The 16,356-nt window shown below is 36.8% G+C and overlaps 1 protein-coding gene across 1 annotated transcript in view; it reads right to left on the bottom strand.

The window, feature by feature from the left end:
* Positions 1-357: 357 nt before the first annotated feature.
* Positions 358-16,356, bottom strand: part of LOC113433557 (LON peptidase N-terminal domain and RING finger protein 1-like) — a 33,752-nt gene continuing 17,753 nt past the window's right edge. Inside the window, exons 7-12 of the mRNA XM_087924248.1 lie at positions 15,913-16,027; positions 14,266-14,387; positions 13,285-13,443; positions 9,623-9,785; positions 7,868-8,014; positions 358-2,524 (exon numbers count right to left, since the gene is read on the bottom strand). Coding sequence (XP_087780374.1) covers positions 2,360-2,524; positions 7,868-8,014; positions 9,623-9,785; positions 13,285-13,443; positions 14,266-14,387; positions 15,913-16,027 — 871 coding nt within the window. The 3' untranslated portion in view covers positions 358-2,359. The remainder of the gene's footprint in view (positions 2,525-7,867; positions 8,015-9,622; positions 9,786-13,284; positions 13,444-14,265; positions 14,388-15,912; positions 16,028-16,356) is intronic.

Here is a 16,356-nt window from a genome sequence, read left to right as displayed (position 1 = left end):
ACTAGCCCAAAGACACTGATCCAGTTTTTATATCTAAGGAAGCATTAAAATCTGGCTCTCCTCTGTCCAAGTCCAGCATTTTAACACTCTCTCCAAGTTATATTTTTAACATATCTCTTTAAGACGATCCATCCAGAGAAAAGAAAATGACTGGCCATTGTTTGTCTGATACAGAATGGTAGGCAGGCACAAGAGGAATTGTCCAATGGGAGGACATGATAACCTATAGTCCAGATTGAATACTTTGCAATTTGTTGACAAAGTATCTGAGTCTGAACAGAATTTTCTTAAACCACTTAACAGTCAAACCAGAAGAAGCACAAGAGTGGAGCAGCTTCAATGATAATGTAGCATATGCCCTTCATCTACAGTGTTTTAATTCTTTTTGGCAAGCCAATTTTAAATTACGTAAACATATTGTTATAAGGAGTGTACGTTTAAGTACAACTAACAGCAAACACAGCTATATATCACAGCAGGCTTAAAATCTGCCAAAAAAAAAAAAATAGAGTTAGTCCTCAACTTAGAACTATTCCTTTAGGAACCATCTGAAGTTACAACCGTATTGGGGGGAAAAGTGGTTTATGGCTGATCCTTATGTTATAACCATAAGTTTCCCCAGTCATATGATTGTAATTTTGGAGCTGGAGAGCCAGCATTTATTTATCACAATCCCAGGATCCCAGGGTCATGGGATCAGCACTTGCAACCTTCCCAGTCAGCTTCTGGTAAGCAAAGTCAATGGGGGAAGCTGGATACATTTAACAATTGCTGCAAAAAAAGATCATCAAATTGGGTAATTTTATGACATCACTTTAGCAACATAAGTTCCAGTCCCAATTATGGTCGTAAATTGAGGCCTACCTGTATTGTACAGTGCTGTTCATTCTCAGAATCCATATTCTTGAGGCTGGAGCACAAAAACATTTTATCTAAAAATAATTCTGATCTTTGGCAAATTTTACAAACCAATCGCTTTAGCAGCTGTTGTTTTAAAAATCCCATGACTTCTTAAACGTGAACGAATGATTGACCTTTCATGAACTATTCAGACATTCCCTATACTAAACTATGTGTACATGTTCAGTTAATATTACATACATGCATATCAAACTTTATATATTCACAGTAATTTGTCTAATAATATGTACAATTATGCAGCAGATTGGTTCAGCTGAATACTCTGCCATCTAAGTGTCTTGAAACCTAGATTGATTCCTGAATTATACATTTTAGGTCGTAGTTAGTTCTCTAGCTATTCACTTCATCCCATCAGAATTGTCTACAATTTAATTTTCATTTTCAGGTTTCCTTTTAGGCATTTTCTGTAAATTAAATCTTTAAAGTGGCCTGCTTTAGACTGATGGGAAAGTATAGCTCTCCAAATGGTAAGAAATCATTGTACTTCCTGAACATCTGGGTAACTACACATTATCTATCCCAATCAGCTTTTAAATCTTTTTTCTCTTATAGAAGTATTCTAATCTACCTTTTATAACAGCATAAGTCATTGTATCTGATCCCTTTTGAAATTCTTCATTAAATAGCAATCAGAATAAAATACAGGAAAGAAAATCAGCCCTTCTGTCATGTTCCTCATTTCTGAGTTGGCTTTTACCCTACAATCAATAGCAGTGAGTTACATAACTTGGAAAGAAAGAACATCATACATTATGAAAAATATGCTGAAGAGTCCCATGCAAACATCAATATATGATATAAGGCAAATTTCCTCAGGAAGTCCCAGTGTTTGTAGTTTTATTTCCTATTCTCATAGTGTAAGGTGCTTTGAAATATGTTCACTTGAATACAATTCAATCTTACTACTGAATCTTTTATCCCCGTCGGTCCAAAACCCATTCAAAAAAATCTTGCTACTACTACATACCATTGTAGTAAATCTTGCTACAACTGCAGACCAGTTTCAGGGTCCTCATTCAAGGACTATAACTGAAGTCAGTTTTACAGTAACAAAATAATCACAATAAAGAGGGAAATAAAGATGTTAAGGCTTTGACCACCCTAACCTAGCATCCACTTGATGTGCTGGGATCACAACTTGTAGAATTTCCCAATCAACCATGCTGGCTAGAAGTTCTAGGAATTGCAGTCCCAGGACCTCTGGAGGGCACCAGATTGGCATTATGAGGCGCAACTGTATAGAGCACTTATGGGCAATCTCAAATCTCTCCTTGGCTGGAGAAGAATTATGAAGAGCTGGACTATTCGCCAGTTCATTCCTCTGTGGTTGTCAGTTCCATTTTTTGCCAAGCCATCTGCAGTTTGTCATTTCTTCTCCAGAAGTCCCACTTCCCTGCCTTCTATGTTATGTAAAACTTCCTTGTGACAAGTCTGAGTATTAATTGCTGTAGTCACGACTTTCCAGAATGATGTTCAGAATATGTTTTAGTTGGGTGAGGCGTGCCTTCAAGGACGTTTCAGAAAAAATGGTCAACTTGTGGGTCAAGTCAAGGGGCAAGACAGATATAAGCCACCAACACCAAACTGGTCCATCTGGCGATGCCTAATGAAAAGATAATAGAAAATATATCAATGCGTTTTGCATAATAAATAAATTAGGACCCTACTAGAGCTACTTGAGTGGATCCATCTTGAGGACATCAAGATTCATCATTGAAGTGTGACAGGAAATTTCCTTTATCAGCTGCAGACTTAATTCTTGCACTGTCTACTGAGCATGTGATCTTTTCAATATAATAGAAATCATTTTTTTAAACTCCTACAAGAAAGACTAAGGAGTAGGAAGAGAACAATGCCCCAAATGTTACATTGATAGATGTTATGTGACAGTATATATTTAATGATGCAAGGTAAATTAAGTACCAAAGCAACCACCGTACTGGTGCATTTATATCAGCTGCATTCATAAACCATGCTTAATTGGGTTAGTTCAAAATCCAGTGTTTGGATTCACAACATGATAAGTTTGGTTTGTTTTTTTTAACAAACTGCTTGAGCAAATCCAGTCTGTTTGCCTGATTTGTGGCTTAATCCATTTTGTGAACCCAGAAAATGGATTCTGTCTTTGATCTTTCATGCTGATCATAGAAATATGTCTATGGGAGTGCCTCATTTCCCCTCATTATCATGAGACAGGTCACTGTGATCCTAAGATCAAGAACTTATTTAAGGCCACTGGAGCTGTTAGGATGATCCGGCCCCAAAAGCTATTGAATCCAGTTATATATGCAGCTGAAGAGGCTATTTTTGCCTGCACAACCCTAACCTATTATTGCTTTGGCTGTATAAGACCCCCTGGCACCTTCTCTCAAAGCTTGATTACAGGATTCTGGAGCTCACTGTGATTGTTTTACTGGGTTTTTTAAAGCTGGTCAAAATCTTGCATAGTTTGAGGTACTCTTGATGACACCACAAATGCAGAATTAGTGCTGCTTGATAGCTTCTTTTTGGGATGCATTTCAACTCATAGCACAGGACATGAAGAGACTTGCTGGAGTAGTTTGGTGTAAAGGTTAAGGTGCTGGACTGGAAACCTGAATGCCACCAATTCTAGCCCTTCCTTAGGCATGGGAACTGGTAACTCTGGGACAGTCATTCTCTCTCAACCCAGACATTCCACAAGATTGTTATAGGGAAAACAGGAAGGAACATTATCTATTCTACCATGATTTGCACAAAATAAAGATATATCTACCACCTTGCCCTTGAATCCTTGCTCAAATTGTTTTGTAGCTTATAGCCAGGAATTATTAGATCATTGTAAATGTCTGCCAGGAGGAGAAGGCAGCAATGATTAGACTACTTGTATCTTTTGGCAATTACCAATTATAGGTTAATCTCTAATGGGACTGAGAAAATGAGCAGCCCTAAAAAAGCAGATTAATGCTGATTTATTAGCCTACTAGTTAAGCAGCTTCTTTAGATAGACATGTGATACTATTGGTTCTTCTTGATCTTCCAGATAAACCAGTTAGGTAACACAAATAGACAAACTAATTCTACTTTAAGTCTTATAAGAGATTCTTGCATGTCTAAAAGTACAAACTTCCTGCCAACACTTTTAACTGCTTAACCATTGGAAACAGTCCTTTCTAAGTTTCTTTCTCCTGATAGTTAAGTCACTGGGGGCTTCTGCCTCTCTTGTTTGATTGCTTCCTAGCAAGCATCTCTTTATCTCTTTCCTCGAGGTCATATACATGTTCCATTATACCCAGGAACTTTCAATACATTGATCAATTTTAGATTGCCTAGGAAAGCTGGGAATAAAAAGCACTGTTTGACATGGGATTTCATCACGTTGATCTCAAGTGGTCCCTTGAAGATGCTTGAATTGCTCCTAGAAATGGAGTTATTACATGTGCTCTATTCTGTCTTTTTTTCAGCATCTACATGAAATTATGACCAAGTATGGAGTTGAGTTCTCTCCATGTTTTCTGAGATCTAAATCTATTTCTTTAAAGCTAAAGAGACTGAGGGTCAAATAATATTTGAAGATGCTCAATGTAAATGGTCACAGTTTCAGAGAGGTGGAAGACAGTTCCATTCAGAAGTGTCCTGGGTGGAATCATATTCTAAATGAGAATATACATGAGAATACTGCTGAATTCAAACTCGTTCTCTGTTTTCCTAAAATGAAGCCATGATTCAAAGTATCTTTTATCAGCTTGGTACATCAACTCCATCATTTCCTAGAAGAAAATGACTATGCAACTATGATACACATTGTAATAGCCTTCAAGTTTGATTTTTATAATATTTATTATAGTCGATGGGCTGCCTTTGTGTCTAGTTTTGAAAAAAAATACAAAATTCAACACGTAGGCTGGTCTTTTGCAGAATCTGAGGTCATATTATACTTAGCCAACACATTTCAATGGCTCTCATTCTGAGTGTTGAATTTTAATAGCCTAAATCCAGGTTATTTAGGATCCCCATGGTAAAAGTCATTAGAGCAAATGTGATTATTGTTGCCATAAACAACAAGTGCCCAGAATGTTGGAATATTCCAATTATTTGTTAAAACCCTAATTGCTTTGCAAAAATTTTTTAGAAAAAAGATCCTAAGCAAGCTTTTTAAAATAGCCCTTAACAATTTGATCTAATTACAGCTTTGTTTTTTAAATAATACTGGTTTAAATCAGATTTTGATTTTATTTCTTATTTTAAAGACTGAGATTTTGGAAAACAATAACCATAGTTAAGGAATAATGAACTGAAACAATCAAGCACTGGGGATACCATAGATGCCTTAGAAGGAACATTTTTAAGAGGTGAAATGGCAAGTAATTAGAAATGAAAAGGAGTTAAGATTTGATTCAGTTTTTCACAGACAGGAAATTAAATGCTTGAGTAAAACGTATTTCTAGGCAGGAATGATTTACATGATTTGCCGTTACTTTCTTCTAGAATTTTTAAACTTCTCAATCCAGTTGTAGCCCTGGAATTTTATAGTCACATAGTTTGAAGGAGAGGTCATCTCATCTAAAAACATTTCCCCGTGTAAAGCTTGTCTCATAGATGATCATCTAGATTCTAGCCTCTTTATAGACTTCTAATGAAGAAGGATTCAAACTTTCATATGGCAGTCAACATATTTACAATTGTTCTAGCCTACAACTGTTGTTCTGCTCCTCTCCCCTGTGGTAAATATGTCTACCCCCTAAGGACAAGCCAGGAACAACACTGCTTATCATTTTTGAAGGTCAGCTAAATACTGCCATTTTCATCAAGGTTACTTGGGTGATGACTGAAGTTAAGAAGCTTTCACCATGGCACTTCTGCGTAAGATACTGGATAAAACATGGCCGAGGTTAATTTTGTTATTTTTGGGGGTCAAACTCAAGACTGTTCTCCAGTTGTCCAGGCATTTTGCTCCACATTATAAGTTGCTTTAATTTAACCTTATGGCTCTATGGATGTTGCCAGTTTTATGGCCATCCATTCTGTGTGCCTCATTTCTTTTTATGGGTTATTAATTTAATATTCTTCAGTGTATGCCATTCTAAGAATTTTATAGCAATGACAATTCCTTAAATTATTCATGCAACTAATAAATGATATGGTGTAATATTAATACAGCCTACTAATATTTTAAATTAATATCGCTAATGTAATAGTAACAATACTGAAATATTTAGAATAGTCACCATGGCAAAATTGTACAAACTAGGATATCCTTTCTAGTCTTTAAAACAGAACCCAAACTTCCTATTTTAAAAAGCCCCAAGACACAATCTTTTAGAGCTGTTAAGTCTCACTTGTTAGAGGAGAAAGGTTTGCAGATTGCAGCAACTGAAGATCATAATTCTTATAATTAATTTATTTAGACAGAAAAGTGAGATTAATAGGTTAATTAATTCTAAACTAAATTTACTTTGCCACTGAACTTTGTTTATTACTACACTCCTGGAAAACTATGATTTTCAGGTACAAAATTCTCTTAAGGCCATCTAACTGCTTGTAGAAAGAAAAACATATAGGGATAGTTATGATAATGCAGTATCTCTAATATTATTTACTTGGGAAGGCTGCATTTCTAAGATATGGATGGTTTGAGCCTTATAGTAACCTAATACCATGGACTTCATTTAAAGGGCATTACCTAATCAAATAGCTAAAATTACATTTTAAAAATTATATGAATGTACAAAATGCAAAATTTTAAACTGCTAACTTATTTTGTTAAAGCTGCTGCAAGTTCTTATCTGCCTTTGGCTGATCTTGAAAAAATATGTAATGATAGACCTGCATAGTACTGGATACTACTGGAAATCCCAGGGCAATAGGCAAATCTAACAAATCAACACACATCCTAAAAGATAATAGAAAATGACTTCCATTCCTTCCAGGAAAACTTCATGGATTCCATAGGTCCATGTAAACATCGGATGTTGAGTTTGATTCCAGGGAATTGTTGTTTTAACAATTGCTGTTTCAACTTATAATGTACAAAATGCATTTATATACATGAACCTAAATCTGAAATTCAAGGCAATCTAGTTCCTGGAAAATAATTTAAAAATGGCTTCTATGTTATCTACTACAAAATGTAGGATTAAGATCCTGGAAAAGACAAATGAATGACAAGTTTCGATTGGCTGCATAGCATTTATTTATCTGTTATGATATGGTTATTCTCAGGGATGGGATGTAACTGGTATAACTACCGGTTCTGTCTATTAGAGTCATGCACGTATGCGCGAGTCACGTGAGTCGCACAAGTGCAATTTACAACCTGCTGAGCTGCCCAGACAGCTGAACAGCACTGCGTGCAAGTGTGCAGCGGTTGGAAAAGCCCTTTTTTCCTGCTTTTTCAACTGTAGCTATGTCACGCAAAGCAGCTGCGGTTGAAAAAGCAGGAAATAAAAGTCAGGTAAGAGCCCGGGCAGGTGTGTGGGCCACAACAGCAGCAGACACAGAACCGGTTCTATGTCTGCTGCTCTTCAGAGCAACCAGTTCTACAGAGGTGGACAGAACCAGTAGAATCCCACCCCTGCTTATTCTTTTTTTTAAAACTTAAGAGTGTGAACACAAGATTATTTTTAAAAACCTTATGTGTGCCATAGAAAGCCACCAAATATGACATATGTATCTAAGAAACAGTCAATCCATTTGACTACTAGTCAACACCAATTTGACGGCACATAATCAACAAATGGTCAACAAGGCTGTGGACACCTAATTTATCTAATGTACCACAATAGGCTATCAGAATATAGAATCCATGCCAGGACTAGATAATTAATAAATTGTTTATTCTCCTCCAAATTAGAATGGAATCTGAGTATTTTTATTGTTATTCTATATGACAGTCATATATCCCTTTTATCAGATCTTATTCCCCTGCAGATTACTTTATATTCCGGGTGAGAACAAGTCTCAATACCTGTATGTCTTCCTCTTTTTCCGGAAGTGGTCCATGATGCATCACAAGCTGTCGGAAAGTCCTGCCCCCATGTTCATAAAATCTCTGGGTTAGCTCATAGGTACAATCATGCAAATTCTGGAGCTCAGTCTGTTCTTCTCCTTCCATCTAGATCACAAGGTCAGAAGTTGAAAACAAGCAAAGGGAAGCACATTGAAAGTAAAAACGAAAGAATCTGAACAACAGTTGAGATCAAAAGAGAGCGTGAGAGAGAAAACATAACTGCTAAGTAGAACGCAGGTGTTGTTGCCATATAGTAGGGACTTGTAAAATATTGCATGCTTCAAAAGCCTGGTTTTGAGTGGTCTGTGCCAAAACTGAAACATGTGCTTGGATGTTTTGCTCTACACACAGAACTGGTTTGGCCTGGGAGAAAAGAGAAGGAAATGCTCTTGAGGAAACTCCTCGGCCTAGTGGGAAAGGAAGGTGCTGGGACAATAAGGACAGGTCAAATGTTGAGACCTTCTTCCCTACCACCGAGTTGTAAAATTGCAAAAAGGAAAGGTACAAGTCCTTTTTATTGGCAGGAGTGACAGCTGAGCAGACGGAATAGGATAGAAGGCAAATTATGAAGCAGGTAGGCTGGTGCACAGACCATTAAAAGGAGCAAGAGGAGGAGATACGGTAGAAAGATGCATTTCAATTACCAAGGCTTCTTTAAAGAAAAGAGAGTCTTCTTAAGGCAGACATGTGCTCATTTGAGAGCTGCCAGAAGAACAGTCTCGCTTACTAAAAGGAGCAAGGGGAATAGAAGCTATGCATTAGTACGTTATCAAAGAAAATTCCAGCTTGACAAGCAACTATTTTAACCAATGAATCAAAGAATTAATGCTGTATTTGGGTGGGGGTGCAGTGATTATCCTGGCTTTACTGCAATGTACTAAGAACAGGGAAGACATTTAAAAAGCGCTTTTCCTTCTAACAGTGGACAGCTGTTAACTCATAAATTGAAAGCGCAGACCCATAAATCAATATGATAGGTTTTTCTACTTGTTTTATACATTTATTGTACCAAAGTATCAATGAAAAAAAAAACAGCAGAGGGCTAAGTTGAATATTCTATCTCCAATCGTTACCATCTGTCCTATAAGATTCAAAAGAGTAGGCATGGTTCAAGTTATTATTTTGTAGCTCAGCTGTGTTAAATTTGTTCATTTTAATATGTGTTTACTGATTACCACTTTGAATGCCATCTTTTGGTGGAAAAGTGAAAGATAAACTCAGGAACACCTGTAAATTACACATAGTCCTCAACTTACAACATTTCACTTAGTGACCATTCGAAGTTACAACAGCACTGAAAAAAGTGACTTATGACCGTTTTTCACACTTACAACCGTTGCAGCATCTCCGTGGTCACATGATCAAAATTCAGATGCTTGGCAACTGACTCTATTTATGATGGTTGCAGTGTCCCAGGGTCATGTGATCACCTGTTGTGACCTTCCTGCAACCTAAGTCAATAGGAAAGGCAGGTTCACTTAACAACTGTGTGATTAACTTAAGAACTGTAGTGATTCACTTAACAACTGTGGCAAGAAAGGTCTAAAATGGGCAAAGCACATTTAACAACTGTCTTGATGAGCAACAAAAACTGGGGGCTCAATTGTGGTCATAAGTCAAGTATTACCTATATCAAGCGACACCCAGTGCATAATATTCCTTTTGTTTTAGCCAGATCTTTAGGACTTTATTCTTCACATAAGGACTACTCACCTTCTCGTCTTCCAAGTATTCAACATCTGCAGTGTGGTAGCCATCTCTGTGCCCTCGTCTCAAAACTCGAAACCTCCTCTTGCCGATAGTGTCCACCAATGATCGTCCATCAGGGAAAAATGCTATTTTCTGAATCTCCAGTATGCAGCCATAGTCAGCAAAGCTGAAAAGAGACAAGGCTTTTAATAAAGGACAGAAGGAAGATTCATCTTTACAATTCTGCTTTTCCAATTCTGGTATGCTATGTAACCTGTGGGAAATGAAACAAACAAAATTTTTAAAAGTTACAAAATTTATCAATAGTATCAACAGTAGAGATCTTCAAATTTCTAGGTTCTATCATATCATAAAACCTAAAATGGACACCTAACATCAAAAATGTCATCAAAAAAGCACAACAAAGAATGTTCTTTCTGCGCCAACTCAGAAAGCTCAAACTGCCCAAGGAGCTGCTGATACAGTTCTACAGAGGAATTATTGAGTCTGTCATCTGCACCTATATAACTTGTTTGGTTCTGCAACCCAACAGGACAGACACAGACTTCAGAGGATAAATAGGACTGCAGAAAAAACAATTACTACCAACCTGCATTCAATCGAGGACCTGTATACTGCACGAGTCAGAAAAAGGGCTGTGAAAATATTTACAGACCCCTCACATCCCAGACATAAACTGTTTCAACTCCTACCCTCAAAATGATGTTATAGAGCACTGCACACCAGAACAACTAGAATCAAGGAGTTTTTTCCCGAATGCCATCCCTCTGCTAAACAAATAATTCCCTCAACACTGTCCAACTATTTAGAAAGTCTGCACTACTATTAATCTTCTCATCACTCCTAATCACCCATCCCCTTCCATTTGTGACTGTATGACTGTAACTTTGTCACTTGTATCCTTACTATTTATAATATATTGACTGTTTCCTAGTAAGATTTGATTGCTTATTGTACCCTATGACTATTATTAAGTGTTGTACCTTATGATTCTTGACTCTTGATGGATGTATCTTCTTTTATGTATGCTGAGAGTATTTGCATCAAGACAAATTCCTTCTGTGTCCAATCACACTTGGCCAATAAAGAATTCTATTCTATTTATTTATGTAATTACTTGCCAAGCACATCTAAATTAAAGTAACTAAAATATCTTTACAATCCCCAAGGCATGTCACAGCTTTGAGCACCCCTAATATTTGGAAATTGAAAGTTGAAAAATTTGACCCACCCTACGATGGATGCTATTATGCAAATGCTTTGAATTGAATGGCTTGGGATGGAAGGATTCAGAATAAAAAAGAATGCAATTTAAATGTACTTAAATTAGAATTCAATCACTATCAAATACTGGAACAGCTTTCTAATACACGTTCATTTTCATTTGTACCAATTTAACTCTAGCATTTCACACCCAAGAAAAACTTCCTTATACCTTTTAGTTTTACATTTACCGCATATCCAGCAAATGTATATAAAGGACACGCTTTTTTTTTTAATAAAAGTTTTAAGATTTCACAAAACATACAAATACAAACAAAATATGTGGTTTTTTTTAGAACAGCATGGCCCCTGGTTATCACTTCTCCATACAGACATAAACTCAATACATATTTATCTTATACATTGTAATCCATATCTTATAACTATTTTCACAATTTTTTCAATAGCTTTTCCCTTTCTTTACTTCCTATAGCCTTATTTTAAATTATCTCATTCCTTTCTTAATTCAATTACATATCTTTTTCCAATTTTTAAAATCTTTCTAGTCAATGTTTTATACTTTCGTCTGTCCTGTTTACAATTTCATATTATCTTTTCTCATAAAACAAATTTTCCCCTGTAATTACTAGACTGAAGTGTAACACCTTTGTATCTTTTTTCAAATCTTATTTAAAAATTTAAGTTACATCTTTACAGTTATAACATTCATTTTCTAACCTCTATTTTATAACACATACCTATTTTCAATCAAATTCTGCTCGGTACATTCCCTTAAAATACACACTAAATTCTTAAAAGAAAAAAGTATGTATGTATGTATGTATGTATGTATGTATGTAAGTTAAATTTTAACCATTGTCTCTGTGTCTTTTAAATAGGTTTATGCATTTAATTCTTGTACGTTTTTCCTGTACCTCTATATCTTGTTTCTGTCTTTTGTAGCTTCTTTTCCTTTGTCTCTTCCCTCTCTTCTTCTCCCTCCCCTTTTTATTGCCTTTTCTATCTGATTCTCCTTTCTGTGATCCTCCCTTCTGCTTCTTCCTGATATTATTACTTTTCAAATTATTATTTTTTTGGTTGTTGCTTCAGTACTTAAGTTTTTAACTCGTTTCCCCCCCTTTCCCTTTTTTACCCCACTTAAAATTTCTTGGTCATTAAAGATGGCTTCTTCGTTGTCCCGCCCTTCTTGTTCTGCCAGCATTTCTGGTTGTTTTTCATAGTTCTAGATCTCCATTTCTAAAAATTGAAATACGAAACCAAAAGATCCTCTTCCGTCTTGTGTTTCTTCTTTTTGTTCTTTAAGTCTCATTTTTAACTCTTCAAGAAGTGATGCCATTTTTAAAAAAAATTAAACAATTTTAAACAACCCCCAATTGATTTTATTTTATTTCATTAGGATCCTCCATCCAAAGTTCCAGGAATCATCCAATAATCCAAAACTGTTTCTTGCTTCTTTTCTCACTTTCTCTTTCCAGGGGCTTTGTTCTCTTGTAACAAAGTTTCAGCTACAATGTATCTTTTGCAAGCCTTGTTAAAATTCCACTATCAATTTTTTTTCCAGGTGGTCTCCTTCATTTTCCAGATTCCACCCTCTTTTTTCCTTTTTCCCTCCGCTGCTTTCTTTCTTTTTTTTTAAAGAAAGTTTTTAAATTATCCACCTCTAGGGGGTGGCTTCAGCCCTGAGTCCGGGCGGCTCGGTGCGCTCCAGCGGCGAGCATGGATCAAAATCACAGGCGATTGCGACTTTGGTCCATCGCCGAAGCCCAAACCGGAAGTCTCCAAAAAGGACATGCTTTTAACGTATTTCTGGAACTCCTGCATAGTCCCAAATAATGACATTTTCAACCAGATGCAGATGTTCCCTCTTTTTACACTGCAAACTCATAAAACACTACAAAAAGTCACCCTGCACGAGCAATAGACTGCATTCAATATGCAGATGTTAGAGCCAGAGCTGGCATAGTGAACAATATCTAGGGAAAGACCAGGTGACAATCTCTATTCTACCTACCATAGATAAGCACTCAGCGCAGGCTAACATGTAAAGAAGTATCAATAAAAAAAACCCAGATCAATATCCATTCATCTATTTGTTTATTTAGATTCTGATTATGTTCCTCCTGTTCATTGGTATCTAACAATGAAAGCTGATTTGCAACCATGGAGCTCAGTGGAGTTTTCTTCTTCACTTCTCTAAAATCTAAGTTTTGTAGGAGAGGGGGAAGAGGAAGAGAGCATTCAGTTACAATTCAAAAGATGACATTCTGCCTCAAAATACCAAGCAGAACCCATGTATAGAATTTCAGAAAAACAAAAGTTACATTTATTCTTTTTAGTATGGTTTCATCTGTTGGTTCAATCAACCCAAAATTGTGGGATTCAACCTCTACTGTAGAACCAAGTTTTAAAAAGTCGCAGCCTCAGTCTTCCGTGTAACTTACTTTTTTCCATTTTCATACATGCACATGCCAAACATCTTTGTGCCAGTCTCATGACATCTTCGCATCATGAGTCGATAGCGAGGTTCAAACACATGAAGAGGACAGACGAGACCTGGAAATGACATGGTGCACACAAAGATGGGGATATTCTTGTTTAGGCTGTAAAAGAAAGGAACTATAATCAACAAAAGGACTACTAGGAATTTGAAAAATAAACAGGAGGATTTCAGAGTAGAATATACCACTGGGTAACTTTTATGCATGCACACAAGGACATCCAAATGAACTTTCCATGCCTGCCCAAAAAGATAAAATGCATGTGGACTATTGAACCTACCAAGAAGCCAGTCATTTATTAGATTTACATGCCCATTTTACTCCATGAACTCTACAGGACTGCCAAAGAACTCTAAAGAAAAGTCATGTTCTATAAACCCACTATCTAGTTCATTTGTCCCTTCCAGCATTGCTAGGGACATTAATCAACACTGGGACCCTACACTGATAGAAAGCAAGCTGCATTTCTCTGAATGTGGAATAAGGCATAGGGAGACATTGCCATTAGAGCCTTGATGTCAGATTACAGAAGACACAGAGAGAAAAAGGCTTGAAGACATGATGATGTGAGGCACTCATTATGAAGCAAGGATGGCCAAGGAATAAATAAAAAACTCAGGGTCACCATGAACAGATTGTTTGGTCATCAAAAGCTTACCTTGTATAGGGGATACAGGGAGAGGGAGAGAGACAGAGACAGAGAGATAGAGAGAGACAGAGACAGAGAGAGATACAGAGAGAGAGAGAGAGAGAGAGAGAGAGAGACAGAGACAGAGAGACAGAGACAGAGAGACAGAGACAGAGAGAGGGAGACAGAGAAGAACAGGATAAAACCATCAAATATACTTTCCAATTCCTGTACAATATGTTTTCTGCTTCTGGGATTGTACACATAGAATATGCAGCCAAAAGGTTCATATTTACTTTGAAAGTTCTACCATTTCAGCTTGGTGGACTAGTTTCCTTTCTGCCAGTTGTGAAGGGAAGACTGTCGTCATCAGCTCTTCAAGCAGAATGGTAGTATTGTATTTTCCAGCTTTCAGATACTGAAAGGAATCAAACATTCATAATTATATCACCTTGATATATTTTACACATATTTACAGATATGTCTTATATATTTTAGTCTCACAAAGTACATCTTTTGCAGAATGGAAGTTTGAAAGCATTCAGCAAAAGACATTCTGTTCTCTGAGTTCCTCTTCTGGACCTAGCCAGTTTTTTTCAATATCCACTTCTGAATTGCACAGAACTGAAATCTCCTTTCAACAATGTCTTTTTCCAAAGAATAAAACTTTGGCTCAGGTGACCCTCTGATGCAGCGGTGGGATTCAAAACTTTTTACTACCAGTTCTGTGGGCGTGGCTTGGTGGGCGTGGAAGGGAAAGGATACTGTAAAATCTCCCATCAGAGGTGGCATTTGCCAGTTCTCCGAACTACTCAAAATTTCTACTACCGGTTTTCCAGAACTGGTCAGAACCTGCTGAATACCATCTCTGCTCTGATGGCCTTTGCAAATATTTTACTCTGATAATCCCATACTCAGCACCTGTCAATATTTAATATTCACTATCTAATACCTAATGCAAAAACAGTTTTGTACTAATTATAGCAAATATCTGGCAATAATTAATAAAACTATTTGATTTAGCACTTGGTAAGGAGCCTAATATTTTTATGAGATAGTCTAAACTACTATGGCTAACTCTTATGACTTACTGTATACAAAATCATTCTCAGTGCTGAAGCTAAATTATTTTCTTTATTAAACTTGTTTGCTAGCCATCTCCATGCCAGGTGACTCTGGGTGGCTTACAACATCAAGATAAAACCGTGTGTGTGTGTGTGTGCGTGTGTGTGTGTGTGTGTGTGTGTGTGTGTGGTATTCAGCTTTGTTCGGGTATTTTCTCATGTCATTATAGTTGTGCCTTTAAAGTTGTAGTGACGTTTCGGCAGAATCTCATTTGCCATCATCAGTCTTGTGTATTGTGTTCATCTGTGAGTCAGGCTTTTTGTTGTAAAATAAAAAGCTTTTTTTGTTGTAAAAAAGCTGGAACACACTTCCTCACTAGTCCAACACATGAAAGCCACAGGTCATAGCATCGACTTCAATGGCATCAAAACCCTAGCCACTATAGCTAACTCCAGTTACAGAATTATCAGAGAAGCCATAGAGATTGAAAAAAGACCTGAAAGCATGAACAGAAGAGATGACTCCACCAGACTATCAATTATCTGGAAGCCTGCACTCACAACAAAATAAATCTCCACACCACAAGCAAAAACACCTGGGTACAAACAGACCCCCCTTATTGTAGTAAAAATAAAAAAAAATTACCTGCCAGGAGATGGAGAATCCCACTTTTGTTACAAAAGAAAATCCCATTCAATAGTAAAAGTCAAGGCTAAAGAACATGCCAACCTGCAAATCCAAAATCTGAAAATATTACCTAATTTAATATTCTTCAAATGCATTGGAATGACAGAACTCATTTACCATCTCCTTTTTTGACTACATAAAGAAAAGCACCCAGCAGTTGAAAGCAACCAAGAGAAAATTGTCCCTCTTACCTCTTGCAGGCTTTGCTTGCAAAGTGGGCAGGTGGGCCGGTGGTCTAAGCAACGCTCCATACACTCTTTGCAGAAGGTGTGGCCACATGGTGTCGTGACAGGTTCATAAAACATACTGCAGAGAAAAAGAACATCTCTCGTTGGGCACTGACATGTTCATTGTTAGGGAGTTACTTAAGAATGGGGTATCTATTAGGTGGTTGGAAAGAATATCTAACAAGACAGCAGTACATTTCTGAATAATCTTAACAGGTTACAGAAATGAATAGAAAATGGCAGCATAACATTTAACTGAGGCAAAGGTTGAGTTTTTCACTTAGATCTCACATGCATAGGTTGAGTTATTGCCTAGTTTGGTAATGATACTTGCAAAAATGGTGACTCCAAGCTAAATATGAATTAGTTCTTTGACAGAAGAGTAAAAAGGGTAAATGCAGGAAGCTT

Source organism: Pseudonaja textilis, chromosome 2, assembly GCF_049901715.1.
Source record: "Pseudonaja textilis isolate UNSWEBS1 chromosome 2, rPseTex1.2, whole genome shotgun sequence".
NCBI lineage: Eukaryota > Metazoa > Chordata > Lepidosauria > Squamata > Elapidae > Pseudonaja > Pseudonaja textilis.
Note: the sequence above shows the minus strand (reverse complement) of the source record. Positions and strands in the feature narration are given on the sequence as shown.